This window comes from Hyperoodon ampullatus, assembly GCF_949752795.1.
Source record: "Hyperoodon ampullatus genome assembly, chromosome: X".
Lineage (NCBI taxonomy): Eukaryota > Metazoa > Chordata > Mammalia > Artiodactyla > Ziphiidae > Hyperoodon > Hyperoodon ampullatus.
In genome coordinates this window covers 48,763,624-48,790,302 of record NC_136913.1, presented here as the reverse complement: position 1 = coordinate 48,790,302, position 26,679 = coordinate 48,763,624, and the positions used below count along the sequence as shown (strand labels likewise).

At 42.5% G+C, this 26,679-nt stretch overlaps 1 protein-coding gene across 3 annotated transcripts; it reads right to left on the bottom strand.

Annotated features, from left to right (window-relative positions):
* Nucleotides 1–487: 487 nt before the first annotated feature.
* Nucleotides 488–23,836, bottom strand: ALAS2 (5'-aminolevulinate synthase 2; the record flags this gene model as incomplete). 3 transcript variants are annotated; one of them, XM_079727590.1, is made up of 11 exons in its annotated part: nt 488–651; nt 4,545–4,707; nt 6,856–7,124; nt 7,699–7,863; nt 10,554–10,733; nt 13,557–13,741; nt 14,297–14,519; nt 16,905–17,015; nt 17,867–17,989; nt 18,636–18,831; nt 23,783–23,806. In XM_079727590.1, the coding sequence occupies 10 exons, from the start codon at nt 18,799–18,801 to the stop codon at nt 488–490; spliced, it is 1,749 nt and encodes a 582-aa protein (XP_079583716.1). The 3 variants fall into 3 exon arrangements, with proteins under 3 accessions (XP_079583716.1, XP_079583715.1, XP_079583717.1); XM_079727589.1 differs by lacking the exon at nt 23,783–23,806 and adding an exon at nt 20,631–20,666; XM_079727591.1 differs by lacking the exon at nt 16,905–17,015 and having other exon boundaries at nt 23,783–23,836.
* Between the last annotated feature and the right edge of the window lie 2,843 nt (nt 23,837–26,679).

The following is a 26,679-nucleotide window of genomic DNA, read 5'->3' as shown; positions in this document are numbered from 1 at the left end:
GTTTTGGGGAACCAGTCTTTTCCTCCAGGCAGATTGGTTTGGGCTGATTCCACCTCCTAGCTTCAGAGGCTACCTGGGGCCCGAGTTTCTGGGCCTACGCATGAAGAGTCAATCCCTGGATTTTTGTTGAAACCATGGGGAAAGAGCCATTTGATATAAACCTGCCAAATGTCCTGGCTCTTTGTTTAACTCACTGTGTAGTTTTTGGCCTCTTCCTCTTTCTGGATCTCAGTTTCCCTATCAATAAAAAGGGACGGTCAGACCAACATGTGATCAGTTTTTTTCCTCATGGCTCTGCCACTTGTCTGAGGGGGTCAGGTATAATGTAGTTGTCTGTTCTCTGTCAAACAAAGGGCTACAAATGCTACACTTTGCTCTTTATTTTCAGGCTCAAGTCAGCTAGAGGCACACAACAAAGCAGAGGACAGGAGGTGGCCCAGCCCCAAGAGAGGTGCAGGTGCAGTGGGGATCCAAGGCAGCTTGTTTCTCAGGCATAGGTGGTGACATACTGGGGCCCCATGTTCCCAAAGTAGGAACGTTCCCACTCACTCATGAGCTCGAAGTGCACAGGACGGCGACAGAAGTTGCAGGCAGCTATAGATACATCCTGCAGGGGCAGCCCCACCTCAGTCCAGGCTGCCAGCAGCTTCTCTGAAGGTAGTGATGGGAGGGGAGGGAAATAATTGGTTAGAGTAGGTATTAATCCCTGTGTCACATTACACATGTGCCAAGATATTGATCCCCTCAACCCTTTGAGATGTCTCGGAACCAGAAGTATCCTCCTCAGTTTGCTCCACTGTGTGCTATGAATGTTAGCATTTGTGTATGGGTGCTGTGATGTATAAAAGTTTGAGAAGCGCTCATGTGACATAATTTGAAGCTCTACTGGCCTGGCCTGAACCAAGCCCTAAGTACAGGACATGCTGTGGCTCAAGAAGTGAATCCATCTAGTTGGAAGCTCCTAGCCTGGTGAGGAAGATGACACTGACACTACCCACACAGTGTCGTCAGTATTGTGACCTGGGAGCCTGGGGCGGGGGTTTTTCCTAGAGGGAGTGGGAGCCCAGAGGACAGAACCTGACCTTGCTGTCAGAAGTACCTCAGTTGTGTCTTTGTCCCTGACTTTTTTTCATGCCTACTCCCTGTGTGATCTCATCTAGTTTTATGGCTTTAAATACCATCTGTATGCTGATGATTCTGAAATTTTCATCTCTAGCCCAAAGCTCTATCCTGAATTCTAGACTTGTATATCCAATTGCCTTTCTATATCTCCACCTGGATATCTAGTAGACATCTGTAACTTAACATGAGCACAACTGAGCTACTGATCTCCCTACTCTCCACCAAGTCGACCCTACTTTCAGCCTTACCCATCTCAGTTGATGGCAATTCCAGTTGCTCAGTGCAAAAGTGTTTGAGCCATCCTTTATTTTTCTCTTTCTCTCCTACCATACATCCAGTCTATCAGCAAATACCATTGGCTCTACCTTCAAAATCTGACCACTTCTCATCACCTACAGTGCTATTTTCAGGTCTGAGCCACCATCATGTCTTAACCCAGAATATTACAGTAGCCCCCTAATGGATCTCCCTGCTCCCAGTCTTTCTTTCAGTCTATTCTCAACATAGAAGTCAGAGAAATTCTTTTAAAACCTGAATCAGATATGTTACTCCTCTGCTTAAATCCTTCAGAAGGCTCTCCATTTCAGAGTTAAAGCCATAACCCTTCCAGTGGCCTATAATACCCTACACAGTCTAGCCCACATTGCCCCTCCTCAGTTTTCTGTCTCTTTCCCTCTTGCTCACACCACTCCATCCACACTCATCTACTTATTGTTCTTCAAATACAGAAGGAATACTGCTGTGTTAGGGTCTTCCTTGTCTTAGGCTATTCTCTCTGCCTGGGATGCCCTTCTCTTAGATTTCTGCCCAGCTAACTCCTTCACCTCCTTCATATCTTGGCTCAAGTATCACTTTGGTGGTCTCTACCCATAACACTCCATTTAATGCTACAACCCTCCTCCAAGCTAGCCCATGTATCCCCCCAACCAGCACGTTTTTTCTGCTCTATTTTTTTCCATAGTGCTTAGAACTACCATGCTATTTAATTTGCACTTACTTTTTAAAGTGTTTTTTGACTATCTCCTTCCACTAGAATGTAAGTTCCAGAAGGATAGGGAATTTGTGTCTGTTTTGTTCACTACTGGATCCCCAGCACCTAGAACAGTGTCTAGCACACAGTAGGTATCCAATAAATATGTGTCGAAAGAATGAAAGGATGCCTGATTAAGTCTAGAAGATGAAAAGAAGTAAGCCAGAGTAAGGGGTGAGGGAGGGCATTCCAATCAGAAGGGAGCATCATTAGCAAAATCCCAGAGGTAAGAGGCTAGAGCAAAATGAGGGAACTATAAATCATTCAGTGTAGCTGGAGAAATAAAATAAATGTGGGCAAGAAGTGAGGGCATAGAGATCACCATGTTGAAGGCACTGAATGCCATGCCAAGGAGCTTTGACTGTTCTCCAGGCCAGTTGTCTCCAAGTTGGGGGCTTATACATCCTATTAGTACAAAAGTTGTAGTATGTACCTCCAATGTATGTATTTTTTATATACTATATACATATATCATTGTCACTCTATATATTAGAGATCAATATCAGTCATGCTTAATTTCCTATTTTTTAATATAAAAAGTAAACACAAAATTCTAATAAATCCCCTTACCCTATGGATCATCTTGCATACCTCACCTTGGAGACCACTGCTCTAGTCTAGACAATAGGGAAAAATGAAGAGGTTTAGGCAAGAGAGCTATATGGTCAGATTTTTAGAAAAATCCCTCTAGTGGTCAGTATGGATAAGGGATTAGAAGGAATCAAGAGAGAAGCAGGAAAATCAGTTAGGAAGAAATCACATTGACATGGCTTAAAGAAGTGGCAGTGGAGAAAAGACAGCGATTGTAGAGAACATTTGCAAGATTTCATGATGGATTGGCTATGACATTGAAGGACTGACTGGTGGAGTCATGGTGGAAGCCTCATATTTCTTTCCTGCAAAAGCCCAGCATAAATGGACACTCAGAGAACTGAGAGTACTGAGAGGTCTATAATTGAAGCCTGGAGCAAGTGAGAGGACTGAGCAAAATGTCCAGAAGTCTAGATCATTAGTTCACAGAGGTAGTATACAGATCTAGTGGTATGAGCATGGATGTAGAAACAGACTCTCCAGTTCAAATCTAATAGCTGTGTGACTTTGGACCAGTTATTATATATTTCTATGCCTCAATTTCTACATGTATAAAATGGAAATACTAATAATACCATCTGTACCCCATGAGGATTAGATGAGTTAATACGTGTAAAGTGTTTAGAACAGTTCTTAGCACATGGTAAGTACTTAATAAATGTTGGCTAGCATTATTTGATGTTTTTAAATGAATGAATGGTGCCTACCTGTCTTTTCTTCCCGGGACTCTCATTCTGCCTATGCTCCAGACAAACAGAATGACTGTTGCCCATGCCTTCCCTCTGTTTTCCTATCTCTAGGTCCGTGCTCATGGAATTCCCTTATTCTGGAATGTCCTTACGCCATACCACATGTACTTCAAGGTACAGCAGGACTTCCTTACCAATAAGGCCTCTTTAATTTCACCCTTCCTATACCCTCTCTAGCCATAAATGAGCACTCTCCTTCCAGTTCCCAGAGTACTGGAACTCATCACACTGGACCAGTACGATCCATGTTTATGTCTGTCTCCTTTGCTATACCATCAACTGCCTATGTGTCTTTCACCCAACAGACCTAGAATGAGAACCTGCTCTATGCCGGGCCCTGCACCCAACAGGAATCCAGTAAACTTTAGGTAAATTGACTAAACTGGCATCTTTCAGAGAGTGCGGAATCCTAACCACTAGACCACCAGGGAGCATCTAAACTGGCATCTTTCAGGATAAAACCCAAGCTACTCAGCTCTACAAGCCTCTAAACCTTGTGTTGTCTTTGTAGGTTCATAGATAAACACTGCCCTCCACCACTCCATTCTTACTACCCTACATTCCAGTAACACCTGCTTATTGTTCTTGATAAGTCCCAGGCTACTTCTCACCTTCCTCCTTGCCTTTCTTCATGCTCTTCCTTCTGCTAGGAACACCCCTTCTACACCCTCTTTCTTCTCTTGGTCCAATACCACACAGCTTTGTAAGACTCAGCTCAGGTGTCACCTCCACTAGGAAGCCTGTCTTGAATCCCACAGGTTGGGTCAGACCCCTCCTCTCTGCTCCCACAACTCCCCCATACATTGTCTTTGTTGAACTTTGATCAGCCCTTGAAGTGATTGTTTGGGTCTGCTATGATCTCCTCAACCAAACTGAAGCCCTATGAGTATAAGAACTGTTTCTCATTAACTTATGACCCTAGTATAGGGTCTGGCACATAATAGATGTTCCAGGAATATATTTCAAAACTTAATGGCATCCATTCTCAACTTCTTCACATACTGGGGCTGAAGGGAAGGAGAGTACTGTAGGCACCCATGTTGAGGACTTACCCACAAAGTCTTCCATCATCTGAGGGCTGTGGTGGGGGGAGGGTGCCAAGCGCAGCAGCTCTTCACCCCGGGGGACAGTTGGGTAGTTGATGGCTTGCACATAGATGCCATGCTTGGAAAGCAGGAGATCACAGATCCTGCTGTTCAGCGCTGCATCACCCACCTGGGCTCAGGAGAAAAGGCTGTCAGTATCTGCTACCCTGGCACTGCTATCACTAGCTCCATTAAGTAGGTGCAGGGAACCAGATCAAGGAACACCACTGAATTTGGGGACATATTTTTTCATAAGAGGCCTAGTCAGTGGCAGGTCTAGAATTTCTATCAAGGAGTTGCTCAGAGGCAGCAATCAAATTTGAGATACATGTACCTCAATGTTCATAGCAGCACGTACACACACACACAGTGGAATATTACTCAGCCATAAAAAGAGTGAAATATTGCCATTTGTAGCAACATGTATGGACCTGGAGAATATTATACTAGATGAAGTAAGACAGAGAAAGACAAATATTATATGATATCACTTATATGTGGAGTCTAAAAGATAATACATATGAATCTATAAAGAAAACACTCACAGAAAACAAACTTATGGATGCCTAAGGGGAAAGGGAGGAGGGGAGGGATAAATTAGATACAAACTACTATACATAAAATACATACGCAACAAGGATTTATTACATAACACAGGGAACTATTAAATATATAACACAGGGAACTATTACTATCTTGTAATAACCTATAATGGAAAATAATCTGAAAAAATATATATATAACTGAATCACTTTGCTGTACACCTGAAACTAACACAATATTGTAAGTCAACTATACTGCAATTAAAAAAAAAAGAAAGGAGGTGGAGGTGGCTCTAGGGACCTTGTCTTGAAGCTGTTGGCAGAGCAAGCATACTTAGCTAGTATGTTAATTTGGGGTGCTTCTGGGTAAGAAGATAGCCCCCCCAAGCCACCTCTGGGGTGCTGTCACTGGGTTAATTAAACATATTTACAAAATCTTTCAAGGGAACATTGGGTTAGCCCAAGAACAGTGACCATTCTCATCAATAAAGGTCACAAAAAATTGTCCTTACCATACCCCAGCTTACCGACACACACAAATCGATGTCATTTAAGAAAGAATTAGTGGTTCATTTTTTTTAACATCTTTATTAGAGTATAATTGCTTTACACTGGTGTGTTAGTTTCTGCCGTATAACAAAGTGAATCTGCTATACATATACATACATCCCCATATCTCCTCCCTCTTGCGTCCCTCCCACCCTCCCTATCCCACCCCTCTAGGTGGTCACAAATCACCGCGCTGATCTCCCTGTGCTATGCGGCTGCTTCCCACTAGCTATCTATTTTCCATTGGGTAGTGTATGTATGTCCATGCCACTCTCTCACTTCATCCCAGCTTACCCTCCCCTCTCCCTATGTCCTCAAGTGCATTCTCAAGGTCTGCGTCTTTATTCCTGTCCTGCCCCTAGGTTCTTCAGAACCTTTTTTTTTTTTTTTTTTTTTTTTTAGATTCCGTATGTATGTGTTAGCATACGGTATTTGTTTTTCTCTTTCTGACTTACTTCACTCTGTATGACAGTCTCTAGGTCCATCAAAAGAGTCATGTACCACAATGTTCATTGCAGCTGTATTTACAATAGCCAGGACATGGAAGCAACCTAAGTGTCCATCGACAGATGAATGGATAAAGAAGGTGTGGCACATACATACAATAGCGGTTCATTTTAAAAGACAATAAACACAAACATAGTTGGGAATCCAAAGTAGCAACTAGCCCCATGGCTTTTGATTTTCTATTTTCTGACTTCAGTTCTCCGTTAAGAAATACATTTCACACCATGACCATACTGTACACACATACACATAAACGTGCATATACGCAACTGAAACAAATTTCTCATAAAACGATACCCTTACTATGTGTGATGTGCTCCAACATTTCCGATTCTATTTCTTCTATTTTTTAATGCTAATCATAACCTACTAAACTGACTTTGCGACCCATTAATGGTCTTGATCCACAGTTTGAAAAAACTGAGGGTCAGGACAGTCTAATAAGCATGAGATAATAGCTAATGCAAAATAAGCATGAGATAATGCAAACAAACAAAAAAAAAAAAGACTGGCTAATCCAGAATGACTGATAATTTTTCAAAAAGGGCAACAAAACTGGCAATAAGGAGGATGGTTAACAAGAAAGCAGAGTTGACAGGAACAGGTGTCGGTTTGCTGGGTGTGGGAAGGCTCCCAGAAGAGATAGGTGGAGAAGGCAATGGGCAGTGTGGGGCTCTCACCCGAATGGGGATGATGTGGCTGGGGCATGGGATGACAGGAAGGCCTCTGTCCATTAGTAGTTGACGCATGTGCTTGACATTGCGCTGGTGGGCCCGCCTCAGGGCTTGGCCCTCCTCTCCCTTGAGCAGCCGCACGGATTCCAGAGCCCCAGAGAGCACCATGGGAGGCAGTGAAGTAGTGAAGATGAAGCCAGCAGCATAGGAGCGCACCATGTCCACCAAGTCACGGGTGCTGGCGATATAGCCACCCACACAGCCAAAGGCCTTGCCTGGAGACAAGGAGGAGAATGAGGAGGATATGCACAGACCCCATTATCAGTCCCCCAAGGAACAGGGTCATGCACCAGGTAACACAAGGAGGTATACCAAAAGCTGGAGCTCCAGACTCCCTTCACAGGCCTCTGTTCATCTCCCCTGTCCATGACAAGGCAGACAGAGCTGATAATTCTGCTGCTTTGAGATAGGACTTTCAAGGCCTGCCATATGCAATGACTAGATATGCAGGAGCTGGGTGGGACCATCAACTGGTTAGGCCCAAAAGTGGAGCTAAAATGAAGTTTGGGGCTGGGGTGGGGGAGGAGTTTAGAACCACAACTCTCCACTCACTGAGTTGAGCTTGGCTATTTGGCCTGGCTCAGGGGTCTTCTCAGAAAACCCTCCCAGACTTTCTCAGCAACTCTGCAGTGGGGTGGGAGTGGGAGGAGAGAATCCCGGAATTCCATAGCCTGGTGCTGTAAATTCTACCCGAATAGCTCGTGCAGTTGTAGAGAGGAGGAAGAAAAGGGTCTTCTAGGGGCTTCCTTTCTGGATTGTATATAAGGGCAACCCAAGGGACTCACTCACCAAGAGTTCCAGAGATGATGTCAATCTTGTGCATAATTCCATCACGCTCCCCAATCCCAGCACCCCGGGACCCATACAGTCCTACAGCATGAACCTCATCCACGAAGGTCAGAGCCCCATACTGGTGGGCCACATCACACAACTCCTCAAGGGGACAGATGGCACCTGAGCAAAAGCCAACAAACAGAGGTAGATCATAACCCTTCCCCAGCTCCATCTCCAGCATGGAATTTGTGACCCATAACTACTTTAGTTTGGGAAAGGAGGTGGGTGTGCACTGTCAGTTGGGGCTATGCCAAACCTCTCTATATGTGTTGACTAATTTCACCCCACACCCACCCAAGCTGTGTGTGTGTGTGTTTTCCCCAACCTGTGATTAAGGCTTACCTCTCTTTCTATTTTTACTTCATTCTGATAATATCTGTCATCTTGTTTATGCTATTTGCCAGCCTCTCTCTGCTTCTTTTTTTTTTTTTTTTCCGTACAAGTCTGTGTATTTCCATCTAGGATTGGCACTAGCCTATATGATGCCTTTGTTTAAATAAATTGAAAAAAAAAAGTAGGGCTTCCCTGGTGACGCAGTGGTTGAGAGTCCGCCTGCCGATGCAGGGGACGCGGGTTCGTTCCTCAGTCCAGGAAGATCCCACGTGCCGCGGAGCGGCTTGGCCCGTGAGCCATGGCCGCTGGGCCTGCGCGTCCGGAGCCTGTGCTCCACAGCGGGAGAGGCCACAACAGTGAGAGGCCCACGTACCGCAAAAAATAAAAAAATAACCTTTTGCTCCAGGTTAATGTAGTCCTGATTTTAGATCCTGCTCACCCCCTCAGCCAAGTACTGTTGGCAGCCCTGTTAATGTTGTTATTCTTCACTGGTCCTCCCTATTTCTGTCTTTCTGGCTTTTTGTCACTCTCTCTCTTTTTGTGGCGATTTCCATCTTTGTTTCTCTATTTTTCTATCTCTGCCTTTGTTTTTCTCTCTCCTCTCCCCATCCTTCCTCTGTCTCTTTGTCAGTGTCTCTCTCACTCCCTCCCTCACCTTCATCTCTCACTTCTCTCTTTCTTACTGTTTGTGTCCCTTTTTTATCTACCTTTCTGACTTCAGACTTTTTTTCTCTATAGCTTTGGCTCTTTCTGAGTTTCTTTGTGCCTCTGTTTCTGTCTTTTCTGTGTCTCTGTGGGGATATATTTCTGTCTCATCTCTGTCAGTGTTGTTACCTGAGGGCCCCCACCCACAGACTCAGTCTCAATATACCGAATGAAAGTGAATTAGAAGTAATCCGTGTGTTCCTGTACATTTTCCATGCAGATTTACCATTTTTCCCTGTTATTCTAGACATCTTCTATGCTGATAGTCATTTATAAGGTCTTCAAATGGCTGTGACTCTCATGTATAGACTCTGTGGCCACTCTACATATACAAGAACCCAAACTTCTGCCATTCCCCATCCCTGGAAACTAATGGTACAGGGAGTTGGAATACAGAAGAAACTTCTTCTGGTGGGAACAGGGACTCCAGGCCTGGATAAAAGTATATGAACTGGGACAACAGGAGGGGAGAAAACCACAGGAGTTGGAGCCCAAGACAAAGAGGACAGTGTGATGGCTCAAGCATCATTTCAGTGGGAGGAATTCAGCCCTATGGTTGACGATTTAGGCAGGGTTTCCACCAAAAGAATAAGGAACCATTCATTTGCAAATGTAAGGAAGTAGAATGGTTCCAACATGGCTTTCACTACAGAAATAATGATTTAGAGGGAATTCCCTAGTGGTCCAGTGGTTAGGACTCTGTGCTCTCACTGCTGAGGGCCCAGGTTTGATTCCTGGTTGGGGAGCTAAGATCCCACAAGACGTGCAGTGTGGCCAAAAAAAAAAAAAAAAAGACTGAATTAGAGTAGTCTCAGTGTTAGAAATATAATCATTGTTAGTTGTAGAACTGTGAAAGAGGGCATGACAATAAATTTATTATATAAATGAACTTACTTAAATTCTCGCAGCTACTCTATTATTATCATCTCCATTTTTAAAGGTAAGGCAACTGAGACACAGAGCAATTAAGAAACTTGCCCAAGCTAGTAAGTTGTCATGCTGGGACTTGAACATGGATAGTTTGCTTCAACAGCCTGTGCATCACCATTGCTTGATGTGATGGCACTTACATTGGCTAAATCAGAGAATACAGTGGACTCTCCTTTGTTTCACTTGGAAAAGTGACAAGTTGAAATGAAGTGAGGACTTCTTCCTTTTAATAAATCCAGAAAGTTATGCCTAAAACACACTATTTCTGCTTAAAAGGGACAACAATAGAATGATTCGAGCATTGTTTCATTTGGGGAAAGAAAAGAGGTAGGATGATATTGGACCCTGAAAAATCTCCCAGGCAATTGTTTGTGAAATTTTCTGTTGCAGAAACCAGACACTGGGATGACTGATTTGCACTTCTAATGGAGGGAGTGTCATGTGAAGGAATTGGAATCGTACATCCTAGGGTGCAAGTCCTCACTTTGGCACCAATTTACTGAGCCAACCAAGACAAATTGCAGACTCTCTCTGCACTTTAGTTTCTTAACCTTTGAGATCAGTGTAATAGCTGCCTCCATCCTTTGGCATTTACTGGCTGTGTGACCTAGGGCAAGTCACTTCACTTGTTTATGTCTCAATTTCCTCATATAAATAAACAGAAATAATGATAGCACCTACCTCATAGAATCGTTGTGAAGATTAAGTGAATTAATACATGTAAAATACTAATAATTTTGCTTGGCACATAATAAGCACTCTATAAATGTTAGCTGTTATCATTATCATCATAGTTTTTGTGAGACCAATTTTAGTAAACATACACTCACACATATACTTACCATCCATGGAGTGAACAGTCTCAAAGGCCACAATTTTGGGTGTCTCAGGGTTAGACTTCTTTAGAAGTTTCTTCAGGTGGTCAGGGTCATTGTGCCTGAAGACAAACTTCACTGCTCCACTATTGCGGATACCTTGGATCATTGAAGCATGGTTGCCTGCATCTGAGTAAATCTCGCACCCTGAAGAACCAGATGCATGACGCTTAAGCTTCTGTCCCAGTATTCACATTTCAACCTCAGGATTGACCTGGCAGGGACAGAGAGCCAACCCTTTCCTCCCTTTAAAGACTCTGCTCTGCTTCTCCATCCTCTGGAAGCCTTTGTAACACCTCTTCCTCTCTTGGAAGAACTCCTCTGCCCTGAAATTCTGACCCCTACACTCTTCCCTCCAGGCATTTCTAACTCTGGTCTGGCCTTTGACTATCTTGGGGTGGAGGAAATTTGAATTTCCCAAGAAGTTCCAGAGTTTCCTGAGGACAGGGCCTAGGTTCCTTCTCCTAGACACCAAGATTAAGCCTTAGAAAGGAGTTTATCCCAGGGAGTGTTTGATGATTTGGACTGATGCTAGATTCTTCCTGATCTAGATGAAATCCCACCTCTTCCAGGTAGCATCCCTCTGCTTATAGTTACAGGGTAGTCACTCATCAGACTTTCACAATTTGAATCATAAGCTCATGAGAAGTCAGAGCTGGAAGGGCCATTGGTGACCATGGAATCTAATCCCTTTACTGTACAAGTGAGGAAGCTAAGGTCCAGAGAGGGGAAGACCTTTCTCTAGGACCTGAGGAATGCAGGGCTTTTTACTGGACAATGCTGGGAGAACAGGTAGAGATGGGAAATTGGTGGATGGAGTTGATTCCTGGGCCCCCAAAACTGTACTGACGTCAAGGAACTGTGGCCTTTCATTAGAGTGAGGAATCACTTCTACCTGTGGAAATCAGGCATGACTTCCTGGAGGACCTTCTGTGAAAGATAAGTAGACTGGGAGTTTCTAGGGAGCAGGAGCCACATCTTTTTATCTTTCTGTCTCTGGTACCCAGATTAAGTCTAAGTGTACTTTAGATGTTAAGCAAACCTTTCCTGAATGAATGGATAAAAAAACAAATTACTGATTTTCAAGTGAGTGAGTGAATATATAAATTAATATATTACTGAATGGAAGAGTGAGAGGAGGGGTGTCAAAAGATGAGCCTGAAGAGATAGGTAAAGGCCAGATTATTGAGGGCTTTAGAAGGCATTATAAAGAGTTTGGATTTGGTTCTAAGGGCAGTGGGGATCTATTAAAGTGTTTGGGGCAGGGGAGTAACAAAGATAGGTTTGCATTTTAAAAATATGATCTGATTGTTGTGAAGAATATATTGTAGGAGGGCAAAGGTGAAATCAAGAAAACGATGTTGGTCTAGGTGAGGATGGTGGCAGAGGAAATGGAGAGAAGTTGAATTCTAAAGGCTGAAGACGGGGTTCACTGAAAACATTCCCAAAGATGTTGGCTTTAGCTGGGGCTATGTGTGATCTCGGAAAAAGTTTCTGAGAAGCAGTGGAGGTGTTTACAGTGTGCTGAAAAATCGACAGGAAGTGAGGAATTGGATAACAAGTGTGGAGACTTCTCTCAAGCAGTTTGGCTGTTATAGGGAGGAGAGAGAAGGGCAGTAGCTAGAGAGTGATGAGGGAAAGTGGTGGGTCTTTTTTGAGATGCAAAAGACTTCAACATTTTTAAAGAGAGGGAGAGGCTAAAGATACAGGAGGGAGAGAGAGAACTCATAGATCAAGGTTCCTGAAGAGGTAGAGGACACAGAGCACCAATGTAAGAATTAGTCAACAAGAAAAAGGGCACCTCTTCTACTGTGACAGGAGAGAAGGAGAGAGGAGAGGACCTGGGGGAATGCTCATGAGTTTATAAGTAGTTTGAGGCAAGAAGCTGAGGACATTACTGCGTGGGGTCTTCTATTTTTCGTGTGGTAGGAGGTGAAGTCATTTGCTGTGGTTGAAGGTGAGGTGGAGGTGTAAGAAGGCTGAGGAGAACGGGGTTTGGCAAAGTTACCTTGGAGACTTGGAGAGCTGACTATGAAAACAGGATTGCCAGGCAGCATAGAGGACCTGGTAGACGTTGGGGATAATGAATTTTTAGTGGCTCCCATCTGAGCAAGTATATAAGACCAGGATTGACATAAAGAAGGTGGAGAGGGCTTCCCTGGTGGCGCAGTGGTTGAGAGTCCGCCTGCCGATGCAGGGGACATGGGTTCGTGCCCCGGTCCGGGAGGATCCCACATGCCGCGGAGCGGCTGGGCCCGTGAGCCATGGCCACTGAGCTTTCGCGTCCGGAGCCTGTGCTCCGCAACGGGAGAGGCCACAGCAGTGAGAGGCCCGCGTACCGAAAAAACAAACAAACAAACAAACAAAAAAACAGTGGAGAGTTACATTCATCGAGGGTTGGGCTATGATGGAAGGATGACAGGCATATGAGTTGAAGACATTATTGGCTAGAGAATGGGGGAGTAGGAAGATGGGATTCAGATGGGATCTAGTGTATAAATGAAGGGATTGGCTTTAGGCAGAAGGAGAGATGCGCTTTCAATTTGTAAAAGAAAAAATTAAAGAAGGGTACATGAACAGTCAGATGAACTTGTGGATTTGGTGGCTGTAAGTTAAAGGAGCTCCTGTCTGGTGGCTTCTGTTTTCTTTGTGTTGTAAGATGTGAGGTTATTTGCTAAGACTGAAGGAGGAGGTAGCTACAGGTTTTAGAAGGGGGAAGAAAGTTTGAAAAAGTTGATGTAGGGACATAAAAGGACTGTTTATAAGTGTTAAGAGTAAAGTCGAGTTGGGAAATGATAAATTTATGATGTTACCTTTCTGTGAGGTTGGGATATAGTCATCCAGTGTTGAGGAGATGCAAGGTAGGTAAGAAGGAAGTGTCCTTTTTACCCAGAAGACAGGGAAGGCAGTAAACCTGGATGCTGTAGTGCAGGATACCACCCCTGAACAAAGCTCAGGCACCAGGCTTACCTGGCAAGATCTTGGCCAAGGTGAAGAGAGTAGAGTCATTGGCCACAAAGCAGGAAGAGAAGAGCAGGGCTGAGTCCTTCTGGTGCAGCTCAGCCAGCTCTTGTTCCAGCTCAACATGAAACCTGCTGGTACCCGAGATGTTGCGGGTGCCACCAGCTCCAGCTCCGTGACGCTGCAGGGTCTCTCTGGCAAGGAGAAAACAGAGGGGGAACAAGGAGAAGAAACTCTTGTCAGATTCTGAGGAACTGGGTAGGTTTCTCTTCCTTGAAGGGGATCAGTATTGACTTAGTGATTCTCTATGAGCTGTGTCCTATATGACCAAGTAGAGGGCAGGCTGGGGACAATGGGGATAAATGGACCTTCCTTCTCAGGCTGAAAGCACTCAGGGATGAAGGGAGAAGCCAGGTTGAGCTTGATTAGCTTGGAAGACCTTCTTGAGGAGTTTGCACATCATCTCTGGCAATACTCATTCTGCAGCCAGAGTAGGAACTCATAGAGAGTGGGCCTTGCTCGACTTCTCATCCTTTCCTTTGTAGCACTGGACACCAAAGAGTTTGGAAAACATGGCTTGTTGACTTAGTTCATGTCTAAGGATTAGATTTGCTGGAGGACCTTGGACAAAAGGGGTGTTGGGTGGAAACAAGGTTTCCACTGTCAGCTCTGCCTTTTCCTTCCATGCGTGGCTCTGGCTCTTCTCTGGAAGTCTCCCCACAGCTCATGGCTCAGACCCTACTACTCACTGTGTGGCTTGCAAGACCCGAGGGTGCCGGCTCATGCCCAGGTAGTCATTACTACACCAGACAGACACATCCTTTGAAGCCACAGATGCCTCAAAGAAGTGTTCAGCAAAGGGGTATGCATCAGCCCAGCGGTTCACAGTCTTGAAAACACGGTAGGTGTGGTCCTGTTTCTTCTCCATGATCTTGTTCCTAAAAAACTGGTCATAACCAAAGACATGGTTTCCTGCAGGAGTAGAAATGGGGATGAGAAGAATTCATTTTAAATTACTTCCTGGCTAGTCCATATTTTATTCATGCTGTTGATTTGGTGTTCTCCAATTCTCTTTCAATTTATTCATTTATTTGATCAGTCATTAACTTACTGGGTCACATTAACTCTCTACTATTTCATTCAACCATCCCTTTGCTTACTCACTGGCTCATTCACTTAGTAGTTTATTTATACATTCACTCAGGCTTCCTACCCTTGGCATGGATTCATCTCTTTTCCCAAGGTTAGTATGGCACCCTCCTTACTAGAATCACTACTTCTAGTTTCAGTGGAAGAATCTTGATGGGTCTAGTTTCTAGTCATAGCTCTTCCACTTCCTAGTTGTGTGATCTTGAGCAAGTCGTGAATCCTCTTAGTTTTAATTTCCTCATCTGTAGAATGGGATTAATAATATCTTCCTTGCAGAATTGTGACAATCTGATGACAAACAGAATGTAATACACCCAAACTAGTGTCTGGCACATAGTAGTAGTATTGTGATTATTGTAATATAGTAGTAGTAGTAATAATAATAATAATAATTTTAAATAATGTTATTATAGCCAACATTTAATAAGTGCCTATTACATGTAATACCCTCTCTTAGGAACTTATAGATATTATTTCATTTATTCCTCATAACAACCCTATGTGGAAAGTTCTATTAGTATCTCCATTTTACAAGTGCGGAAACAGAGGCTTATGGAGGTTAGGTAACTTGACCAAGGTCATACAGCACATAAGTGGCCTACAAATAAGTGACCTAGAGTCTACTTCTTTAACCATTACCACTACAAAATGGAGCAACACTACTTTTAGGATAAATTGAAATAATGTATGCCAGTGGGCTTGTTGAACTCCAGAACTCTATCCATGAGACAGAAATCATGATTGTTGCAGATGGCAACTTATATGGTAGGGGTGTAAATTGGAAACATCTTTGCTGCGGGGATGTTTGGAAATATGTACCAAGAGTTTTTAAAATGCAAATGCTGACACACCTAGGGGAATATTTGCAGCATGTTTAACAGAAAAATTGATATCCAGAATTTATTTTTTAGAAACTCTGAACAATTACTATGGAAAATTTTAACCCAATAGAAAAGTGGGCAAAGAATATAAACAGACAATTCAATAAATGTAGAGAAAGATGCTTAATTGGGGGAAATCAAACGGCAAAAACAAAATTTCGCTCATCAAATTGATAAAGATTTTAAATGTGATAATACTAAGTGCTGGAGAGCGTGTGAGAATATGGATTCTCTTTGATAACTGGTACACCACTTTGGAGGACTAATTGGCAATATTTATTAATATTGAAAATGTACACACCCTTACGTTCTGAGAATTGTCACCTCTTAGTGTCTATTCTAGAGGAACACTTACCTATATACATGAGTACATTCAAGGATGTTTGTTGCACCTCTGTTTGTAATAGGAAAAATTGGAAGCAACCCAATAGAGGAATAGCTAACTACTCTCTAGTACAGCCACACTAAGTCTAAGATAATACTATATATTATCTTTGGATACATTTATATGTATGTAAGACCAACATACAATGTAGAGTGGAAGAATACACACAAAAAATTGGAAACAATTACCTGAAATATAGATGCTTGGTTAACTAAATGATGTTGCATTCATGCTACAGAACACATTTCAACCATTAATAGTTATTATGCAGCTCTATGTTTAGGGACCTGGAATAATGCCCATGACATATTGTTAAGTGAACAAAGCATAATAACAAACTCCAGGTGGAATAAGATCATATTTCTAATAAAAACGTGTGTGGAGGGAAGCGTAGTTTTGTGTGTGTGTGTGTGTGTGTGCATGTGTGTGTGTGTGTTTAGTCACAGGAAAATATCTGGAAAAAGTATGACAAAAAGCTAATGGTGGATGATGGAACTCTGAGTGCTTTAAATTTCCCTCTTTATATTATTTTTATATTGGGAAAATAAAACAAATTCTATTATGAAAAATGAATATAAACACATATAAGAGAGGGGGGAAAGGCTCTCTGTGAAGGATGAGAGTTTTTGAGGGAAACATGGAGAAGAAATAATAGGAATACACCTAAATATTTAATGAAGCTTCATAACAAGTTAGAAGCACTTCCATAAGTGTAATTTTACTTCCTTCTCATAATAACTTGTTGAGTTATTAAAATCTCACTGGAGGGAAGTGACTTACTTTCTAAAGCATGCAGATACAGCAAGTGCCAGCATTAAAATTTAAACTCAGATTCCCTTTGGCTCTAAAGTGCTTCCTTGACATTGCCTCTACTGTGTCAGAAGCCCTTTCAGCATTCCTTCCATATTCCTACCCCTTTTACTTCCTCCTCAGCAAACTCACCAGCCATGTTGTTCTGAATCAGGTGTGTGACCTTCTCTGAATTTTTCTCTGACTCCTGGGGACTGAAGAATGGCTTCCTCAGGCTGGTTGAGGCCAGGGAGATGGGCAGGTCTGAGAAGGAGTATGGGATTCATTGGCCATGAAAAAAAGGGGGGGAAAAGAAAGCATGTGCTATCTTCTTTAAACACAATACAACATAAAAATATTCAAGCTTAGGAAGGAGGGAAGCCTTGTACAGAGAGAAGAAATATTCTGCAAACTGAGCCCTTTCTCATCTCCCCAAGTGGAGACTTATATGTCAGGAAACCATCCATAGGCTGAATTACACTTCTCTTCACTAGGACTTTCCCTTGGGTGAGATAACTGGAGCAGCAATGCTGAGTCTTGCACTTGGAAGGTAGATGCAGGGCAGTGTACCTTACTCTTCTTTTCTGAAAGTCATTAAAATTCAATTTTGAAATTTTTACTCTTAATTATATCCCAAAAGGGTCTATGAAAGATGTTGACTGTATGGCCAACTCTCAAGTGTGGCCAACTCTCAAGTATGGCCTTCAGTGGTCTGCACCAATTGAGTTCACCTGGGCTCCATACCCTTCTAAAGTATGTACCTGCTTCCAAAACTCACTCTTTTATGCAAATCCAGATTGTCATAGAGTGGTATTGCTTAAATGTGGGAGCTCAGGCTGTTGGAATCCATTTAGCCACTTGGGAGAGAGGCGGCAGAACTCTAGAGGGCTCATTTTAGACTAATAGCTAAAAGTTACAGAAGCATGTATGTGTGTTGGGGAGGGTGCATTTCAGTGCACAGTCTGTGCTATTGAGTATCATGGTTCCCCTGGAAAAGACTGGACTTCCATCATGAAATGTATACTAGCTGCCCTGAGCTGCCTAGATCAAGACTGTAATAAAGTGAAATCAAGCATTAGGTGTAGAGGTTACATGAGGTGGAACTTAACTCCAACCTGTCTTGAAAGTCTTCACATCCTCCTGGACTTCTGGGGCTGCCTTCTGCACAATTTTACTCTTCCCATCCTGGAGTTCCAACAGCATGAAAGGACAGTGGCTCTTGGCCCAAGATGGAGAGTCTATGCAAAGTTAAGAGAATAAGTGGCAGTGAGCTTCTAGCTGTAAGTTTAACAGTGGCCACTGAGAAGTACTATATCTCAAAGCTCTATCTCAGGCTATGGTAGAGACACAGAGATGGATGTATCTGGTCCCTAGGGGAGTTCCTGAGTTGTTGGGAATGGCACATACTGAAGACACATTATGAACAGTGCTGGGATGGGAGGGAGGACATGGGCTAGAAGAGGAAAGGGACATGACCCAGAATTGGATTTGGACAGGCTGGAAGTCTAGGTAGGCTTCATAGAGGAGATGATGCCCAAGTTAAATGTTGCATGAGAAGTATGAGATACTCTAGTAAAGATAATGGGAGAGAGTCATTTGACAGGTGCAAAGACACAGAAACTTAAGAAAACAAAGTTAATCCAGACAACTTTAAGTAGTTTCAGCATGACTGGAGTATATAGAATGTGAGGGGCATGAGAGTGAAACTCCTTTTAGAGATACTGCCAGAAGTCAGAGGCCAGTGTATTTTTAGGCAAGCTCATTCTTCCTTGATACTTTTCACGTGAACCCTTCCAATTATTAGGTAATGATGACCAGTATGACTTGGAACCTTATCTCTAGGACCCAGACATTCTCCCCCATTTGCCAGCGGTGACTTCTTACCCCCTCCAGCCTTGGTTGCCTTAAGGTGGATTTGAGAACAGGTTGTTCCTTGGGTGGCCAGGATGGGACAGCGTCCAATACCAAACAGGAACTGGTGAGTCTTAATCATCTTGCCCAGGAGGGCTGTGGGGCTCCGGATAAGCACTGGGCAACGCTGTAGCAACATGGCTGCTGCCACCCTCTTGAGCCCGAAGTTCTGCATAAGATGTGGAAGAGATGAGATTCCACCATGAAGACCTGGCTGAAAGCCAAGGGTCATTCTTGTGTTTGATCCTTTGCCTTTAGCTTCTCACCCAATGCTTGCCTCCCTCCCCAGAGATGCCTTTATTGTCATTTCAGGGTAAGAACTTTCCAAATATTAAAATGTACGAATAGGGCATCAGAGAGGAAGAAACAGGAAACTGATCATTAAAAAGAGGTGAAGAAAAGAGTTCCCACTGGAGGTCAGAAAGCCTGAATTCTGATTCAGACTCTGCCACTGACCCCCTCTGTGATGGTAAGGATCATTGAAGTGTGATTGTGTGTGGCAAGATGAGAGTTGACAACCCACCAACCCTTTGGTCAACACTTAAGGCTAAGACTCTTTCTAAGAATATTGGCCTCAGCCAAATGAAGATTCAACCTGCTAATGCAGACAGATGTCATTGACCAGGGCTCATGAGGCTTCACTCAGAGTGTTTCCTGAGCAGACCCAGTCAGAGAGACAAGGAGCTTGAGGCCATAGGTACCAGCTTAAGTAGATTCAGGGAATAGAACAAAAGGGTACCATGTGTCACCAGACAGATATTTTACTGTCTTTGGAGTTTCTCCTGGATTTTGGAAAATCAGATAGAGATGTAGGTGAAAGCAAGACCCAAGGGATCTGGGAAACAAATCTATGGGTGAATGAAAGATGCAGAGACTAAGACAGAGGAGAGAATCGGGGTGGGGAGAATATAAGAAAAAAAATACACATAGTAGGCATTCAATAAATATTTGTTGAATTTGGGAGTAAATTAATGAATGAGCAGGGACTCAAATAGAGGAAAGAGAATAGAGAAGAAATCATAAAGAAAGAAAAATTAGGAAAGATAAAAGGAGGAAAGTAATAGAGAACAAAGGTGCAATGGTAGTAGTGGAGTTACAACAGAAATTGCGGGAGAGAGATCAAAGCCAGAGGAAAGGGGACAGGTAGAGATAAGAACAGGGAGAAGAGGACTGATCCAGAAAAGCAGAGGACAAGAGGATTATGGGAAATACAGAAGGTAGGGAAAGAGACTGAGATGAGAGAGAGAGAGAATGAAAGAGAAAAGATGAGAGAAGAGAGAGAGAGAGAAACAGAGCAGACGTAGAGTTAGAGACAGACAGAGGGACAAAAAAGGGATATGAGGCAAAATCAAGGAGCATGGAGGAATATACAAAGACTCAGAAAACTGAGAGCAGGAGAGGAGAGAATCCAGCAGAGGCAGAGAGTCAGTCAGGCACAATGGTAAAGGAGAAATTCTGTCAGAGATTGTGTGGGTGGGGGAGAACAACAAAGAAGAGTTAGGGGAAGAGGGTCTTGGCCCTCCCTACTGAGGGAGATGAGAGTGAGACTGAGTTAGAGCTAAGATCAAAGGATAGGGACAGAGAGATGGCTAAGGTGGGTTGGGGGTTGGGATGAGGGAAGGCTGAGACATATAAAGACAAAGAGAGCTAGAGATAGCATGAGGGAGAAATAGATTAAAAGAAAAAGGACAAACTAGAGATCCAGCATCAGAGGGTGAGACAAGATATGGGACAGGATAATGGGACAGAGATGGAGGAATGTGGCAAGACTAAGGCCCTCCCACCACCAGGAGAGCTACTTAGTAGGACCTAACAGCACCTCTAGTATTTAAGGCTTTATGTTGTGAGGGAAAAGTGAACAGGAGGAACTCGTGGCCATGTCATCATATGACAACCTCCTTCACCTCTTACAGAGCAATACCCCTCCCTTCTAGATCTCATAGAGCAAACACCCTCTTCCTAACTCACAAAGCAGCCTCTTCCCCTTGTTCCATCCCAGAGCATCCTCCCTCCAACTCTCACAGGCTGTCATAAGAGCATAGGTTGGTATGTGCAGTAGGGTGTGTGGGTCCTGAAATTGGGAAAGGCCAAGGGGTGTTGAAAGGACTAATGAAACTCATGTTAAGACTTTAGGAAAGTGCCTAAAAGAAAATCTTAGCTTTTCTTATTTCATTTCCAGCTCCCCAACTCCTTCTTGGACGTTCTTGGAAAGTCACTTCCCCTCTTTGGGTCTCAACTTTCATCAGCTGTCAAATGTTTATGTCTACCTCATATGGTAGGTAATGAATTGGATTTGATGCCTACCTTATAACTGGAGATATGAGTTTCCCTTCTCCTGCCTTCCTGCGAAGGCTAAAGTGCTTGGGACTGAGCCTGCAGACCACAGATAAGGCTCCCAGTGTTTATCACATTTAGGGTCTGACCACTCCCCAAGCTGAGACCAGGGTGTGGAAGAGAAGAGGAGTTCCTTTCTAGAATCATGTCTATGCATCTGGCTGGGGCTGACCCTAGCTATTGGTGGTGAGGGGGGCGGATGGCCCAGGGAGAGGAGGCAAAGCAGATGGCCAGGTTCCAGGCTCCTGCAAATTCCTTTCCCCAACATTAACAACACTAATGACAACATTGGGGTATGTAATGTGAAGAAAAACCCCCAAGATTGGAAGCAAAGTCCAGTCCTGCCTGGGGATGATGGTGAATCCCACCCCCAGGTATAAAAACAGAAGTTCAGTACACACATCATCTCTAAGGGGCTTTTAGCCATGATATTCTCAGGGACCTGGGAAAATATAGGCTACTTCTTGGATTTTGTTGAATTGTCAAGTTCTTTCAAGCTTCAGTTCCAGTTTCTCTGTTCTGACACTGCTTTCCTGGAATTTGCCCTGCCTCACTCTGCCTGCCCATCTTGGGCTCTGTTTCCATTCTATCTTACTACCTATCATGAGACTGGAGTGAGTAAAATGGAATCAAAGGAGTATTTTAGGCAATTTAGGGTATTAAGAGCACAGCCTCTGGAGCCAGACTACTTGCATTTGAATACTGTTTCTACCACTCACTAGCTCTAGGACATTAGAAAAGTCATGTCTCTGCTCTATGTCTTATATCTTTAAAATGTAGATAATAACAAGGACAATCTACTTCACAGAGATGTTGTGAAGATTCAGTAAGATAATCTATATAAAGTATATAGAAGAGTGCCTATCCTAGAGTAAATGCTGAAAAAGTGTTATCTGTTATTTTTTATATTCTACATTTTCTATGTAGGGAAAGTGAAGGTATAGCCAAGGGAAGTAACATCATGAATACACCAGACCAGGTCTGGAACACTGATTCTTGTCTCAATCCTGATTCTTGTCCTGATTCTGTTACAACTTACTATATGAACTTGGGCTCTGTATTTTCCCTCTCTGGGCCTCAGCTTCTCCTAAAACATTGGACTAGATAGCTCCATAGATTCCATCTGGTTCTAACAGTCAAACACTCACAGAGTTTTCACTGTGCCGTACCTTTTTGTAAATGCTTCACATACATTGACTTATTTAATCTTCATGACAACCCTGTGAGTTATATACTAATATCAACTTTATTTCAAAGATGAGGAAGCTGAGGGCCCAAAAGATTAAGTAACCTGTTCAGGTCACAGAGCTACTAAGTAGGAGAACCAGGATTTGAACCTAGTCAATCTGGTTCCAGAGCCTACTAACTTAACCACTATGGATCTATGATTCTAATATTACTACACATTATCCTGATTGAGAGCCTGACTCCAGGCATAAATCCACTCTCCTACACTAACAGGTCCCTTTCTGAGACACTTGATTTTGAGTTGTAACCAATGCCTTTACCACAGGAACAGATTTCTAACTGAAGCGGAATTTCAGGCACTGGTGAACATTCATTCATTCATACATTCATTCATTCCATTATTTAACAACTTATGCACCAATCTTTGCCAGGGTCTTCTTAAAACAATGCTTTTACCCAAGGAGATAACTGTGAAATTTTGGGCCAAGTGATAGAGCATTACTAGAAGATTTTCCCTACACCTTAAAATCCTCTCTCGTGTCAGCAGCCAATCTGCAGTCCCAGAGATCAGAGGGGCCAACCACAACTCTACCCCAGGAGAGAGCCAGAAACCACTCATTGCAGCATTCCTTGATCCCTCTCTCCCCTTTGTGGCCTTCTTTGAAAGAATCAGTTAAGTCTGGAGGGGATGTGGTCACTTCTCTTCAGGAGTTGGAAGCATCAAGATTTACTTCCCTTCCTAGCACCCTCTCCTCATCATGGAAGAATCATAAAGAATTTTAGATTCCTGGAATCAGAATCAGAAACTCTTAGAAACAAAAATTTAGAAGATCACGAAATCAAACTTAGAAGAGGCTGTGGAAATCATAGGCCAAGCCCTTTTTTTCAAAGGGTGAATGATTTGCCTCACAGTGAATTAGGGTGAGAAAACAAATCAATTGACTTTCAGCATAAGGCCCCATTCTTCTCCCACCGTCTCCCCTTATTTCTGCTAATTATTCATCTCTCAATTCGCCCAGATCTCCCCCTTCCCAATTCATCATTCCCACCACCCCACATTCACTTTGTTTTCTCTCCCTACCTCTGGCCCTCTGGGGTCTGACCCATTGAGCTCTGCTGTCAGCCAAGGAGAGAGAAGGAGTCAAAGTGAGGGAGGAATGGAGAATTGCCAAAAAAAATACCAAGACCTCTTCCTGGGAGACAGAGAAGGAATGGAAGAGATAGAAAAACAGCAAGACTGAGAGATGCAGAGTAGAAGAAAGAGAAAGGGAAAGAGAGATTTAGAGGAAAAGATACATATAGACCTCAGATGAAGGAAAAATAAGAGAAAGCTAGAGTGTCAGAGAATGATGAAGTAAAGTGCGTGATCTTGGAAACTAACAGAGGAGAGGAAACAAGGAGGAAAAAAGACAAAGGAAAGCTGAAAACTGGGAAAGACAGGAAGAGACATGGGGGGTGGGGGGGAAGAAAATGACAGAGTGACAGACTCTAAGGAACAGACAAAGTCAGATCTAGTCAAGCCAGAGAGTCAGCATATACAGCCTTGAGGTGGGCAGGCAGACCAAGAAAGAGGGCACCAGGCTGAAAGCAACACTTACCTGTTGCCCTGCACTGAGGACGAACGAACGACGGGTTGGGTGCTGTGGGTCAGGACCTGGTTTTTATCCCTTCTCCCTTGGCTCAGCTCCACCCACTCCGCCTTCTGCTGGCCTGGCCCTGCATTGGCCCCAAAGGTATCTCAGGCCCTTGCTAGAGATAAAACCCAATGTAGTCCCCTCTTGTCTCCCCCCGTCACCCAGCACCGGCTCTCCCCTCTCTATTTTCTTTCCCTTCTCCCTCTGGAGTAGTAAAATGAGTTTGCTGGGCTTTGGCATTAGACCATCTCTATATGGCTAGGGCACCTTGAGCAAAACCATCTCTCTCTCTGACTCTCATTTTCCTCAACTGTAAAAGGAGGTCAGTAAAAGTCAGAAGCAACTGTAGCACAAGAGGGAAGGGCTCTGTAACAGTTAGCTTCCATAGATGACATCCAGGTCATTGTAACAATTCAATAACATCATGTACAGAAAACACAACACAGTGCCTGGTCCAAGGAAATAGCAGCTAATGTTGATTGAGTGCTTACTATGCACCTTTGTTAAGTGCTTTACATGGATAAATTTAGCCCATCCTCATAAGGACCTTATGAGAAAGGTATTATTATTCCCATGTTACAGATGAAGAAACTAGGGCTCAGAGAAGTGAGACAACTTACTGATAATTACCCAGATAGTAAGTTCAGAGTCCAACTATGAACTCAGGCAGTCTGGTTCCAGAACCTATACTCTTTAAGCACTATTCTCCCTTTCAGGATATACAGTTAAAAATTTGAAGTTCTCTATTTCCTCTTTTTATTACCAACTCCTTATCCCTTTGTAATTTTCTTCTCCTCACTCTCTTCTTCTCTTTTCCTTCTCAATCCTAGGGCAGCAGGACTATGTCATAACCAGGCAATTTCATCTGTGGAGCAGATTATCATCATTAATAGTATATTAATATAAATGAGGCTTCCCTGGTGGCGCAGTGGTTGAGAGTCCGCCTGCCGATGCAGGGGACACGGGTTTGTGCCCCGGTCTGGGAAGATCCCACATGCTGGGGAGCGGCTGGGCCCGTGAGCCATGGCCGCTGAGCCTGTGCGTCCAGAGCCTGTGCTCTGCAGCGGGAGAGGCCACAACAGTGAGAGGCCCGTGTACAGCAAAAAAAAAATAAATAAATAAAATAGTATATTAACATAAATGGAATCATACTCTATAATGATCTGCAATTTCCTTTTTTTCCATTTGACCACATGGCAATATGCCATGTAGTTCTTTCCATATAAATTCTTTCTTTTTTGTGGAGTCATACTATTCAAGAATCTGAATGTTAACATAATTTATTTAAACACTCACTTATTAATGGAAATTTAAGTTACTTCCAGGGATTTCCCCCCTCCATTATGAATAATGTTGCAATAAATATCTTTGGGCTTATGTGAGGATATTTTTTATATGGTAGCATCCTAAAAAAATTCCTGGGTCAAAGGATATATAGACATTAAAATTTTTGATACTGCTAATTTGCCCTATACATTTGCTATACATCCCCAATAATGGTGCGTAAGAGTGTGTGTGTGTCTGTTCTCTCATAAACTTGCCAACACCATTTAAAAATTTAATTAATTACTTAACTGAAATATACTTAATTTACAATATTATAACTAATTTTTATTATTTCCTTCCTTCTGCTAATTTTGGATTTAGTTTGCTATTTTAATTTCCTATTTCCTTAAGGTGTAGAGTTAGGTTATTGGTTTGATATATTGTTTCTTTTTAAAAATATGTTTTTATAGCTATAAATCTCTGTTTGAGCACTGCCTTGCTGCATCCCATATGTTTTGTTTAGGTTGTATTTTCATTTTAATCCATTTCTAAGTATTTTCTAATTTTCCTTGTGATGTATTCTTTGACCTACTGATTGTTTAATAGTGTGTTTTTCCATTTCCACATATTTGTGAATTTTCCAGTTTCACTTGTTATTAATTTTCAGTTTCATTCCTTTGTCACCACAAAAGATATTTCGTATGATTTTATTCTTTTTAAATTAACTGAGACTTGGGGCTCAATTTATGGTGTATCCTGGAGAATGCTCCATGTGCACTTGAGAAAAGTATGTATTCTGCTATTGCCAGCAGAGCATTGTGTATATGTTATTTGTTCTAGTTGGTTTATAGTGTTTTGCAAGTTCTTTATTATTGATCTTCTGTTTATGGGTTGTTGTTCTACCCATTACTGACAGTGGAGTGTTGAAGTATAGAACTATTATTGCAGAACTATTTCTCCCTTCTGTTTTGCCTGTTTTTGCTTCATATATTTTGTGATGGTCTTGTTAATTGTGTGTATGTTTATAATTATAGCTCCTTGGTGAATTGACCTTTTAATCAATATGTAATGTCCTTTTTTGTACCTTGAAACACATTTTGAATTAAAGTCTGTTTAGTATGATATTTGTGTAACTACCCCAGTTCTCTTTTAGTTACTATTTGTGTGGAGTATTCTTTCCATAATTTCACTTTCAACCTACCAGTTTCTTTTGATTAAATTGAGTCTCTTGTAGACAGCATATAGTTTGGTCATAATATTTTCATCCATTCTGCCAATCTATGCCTTTTGATTACAGAGTTTACTCTATTTACATTTAAACTTATTACTGATAAGGAAGAATTTGCTTCAACCATTTTGCTATTTTTTTCTATATGTCTTATAGCTTTTCCTTCCTCATTACCACCATTACTGCCTTCATTTGTGTTTAATTGATTTTTTGTTGTCGTGTTCCATTTTGGATCCCTTCTCATTTTCCTTTTTGTATATTTTTGAGTTATTTTCTTCTTGGTTATCCTGGGGATTATAAGTAACATATTGAATTCATAACATTTTAATTTGAATTAACACTAACAACTTCAGTAGCATGCAAAACT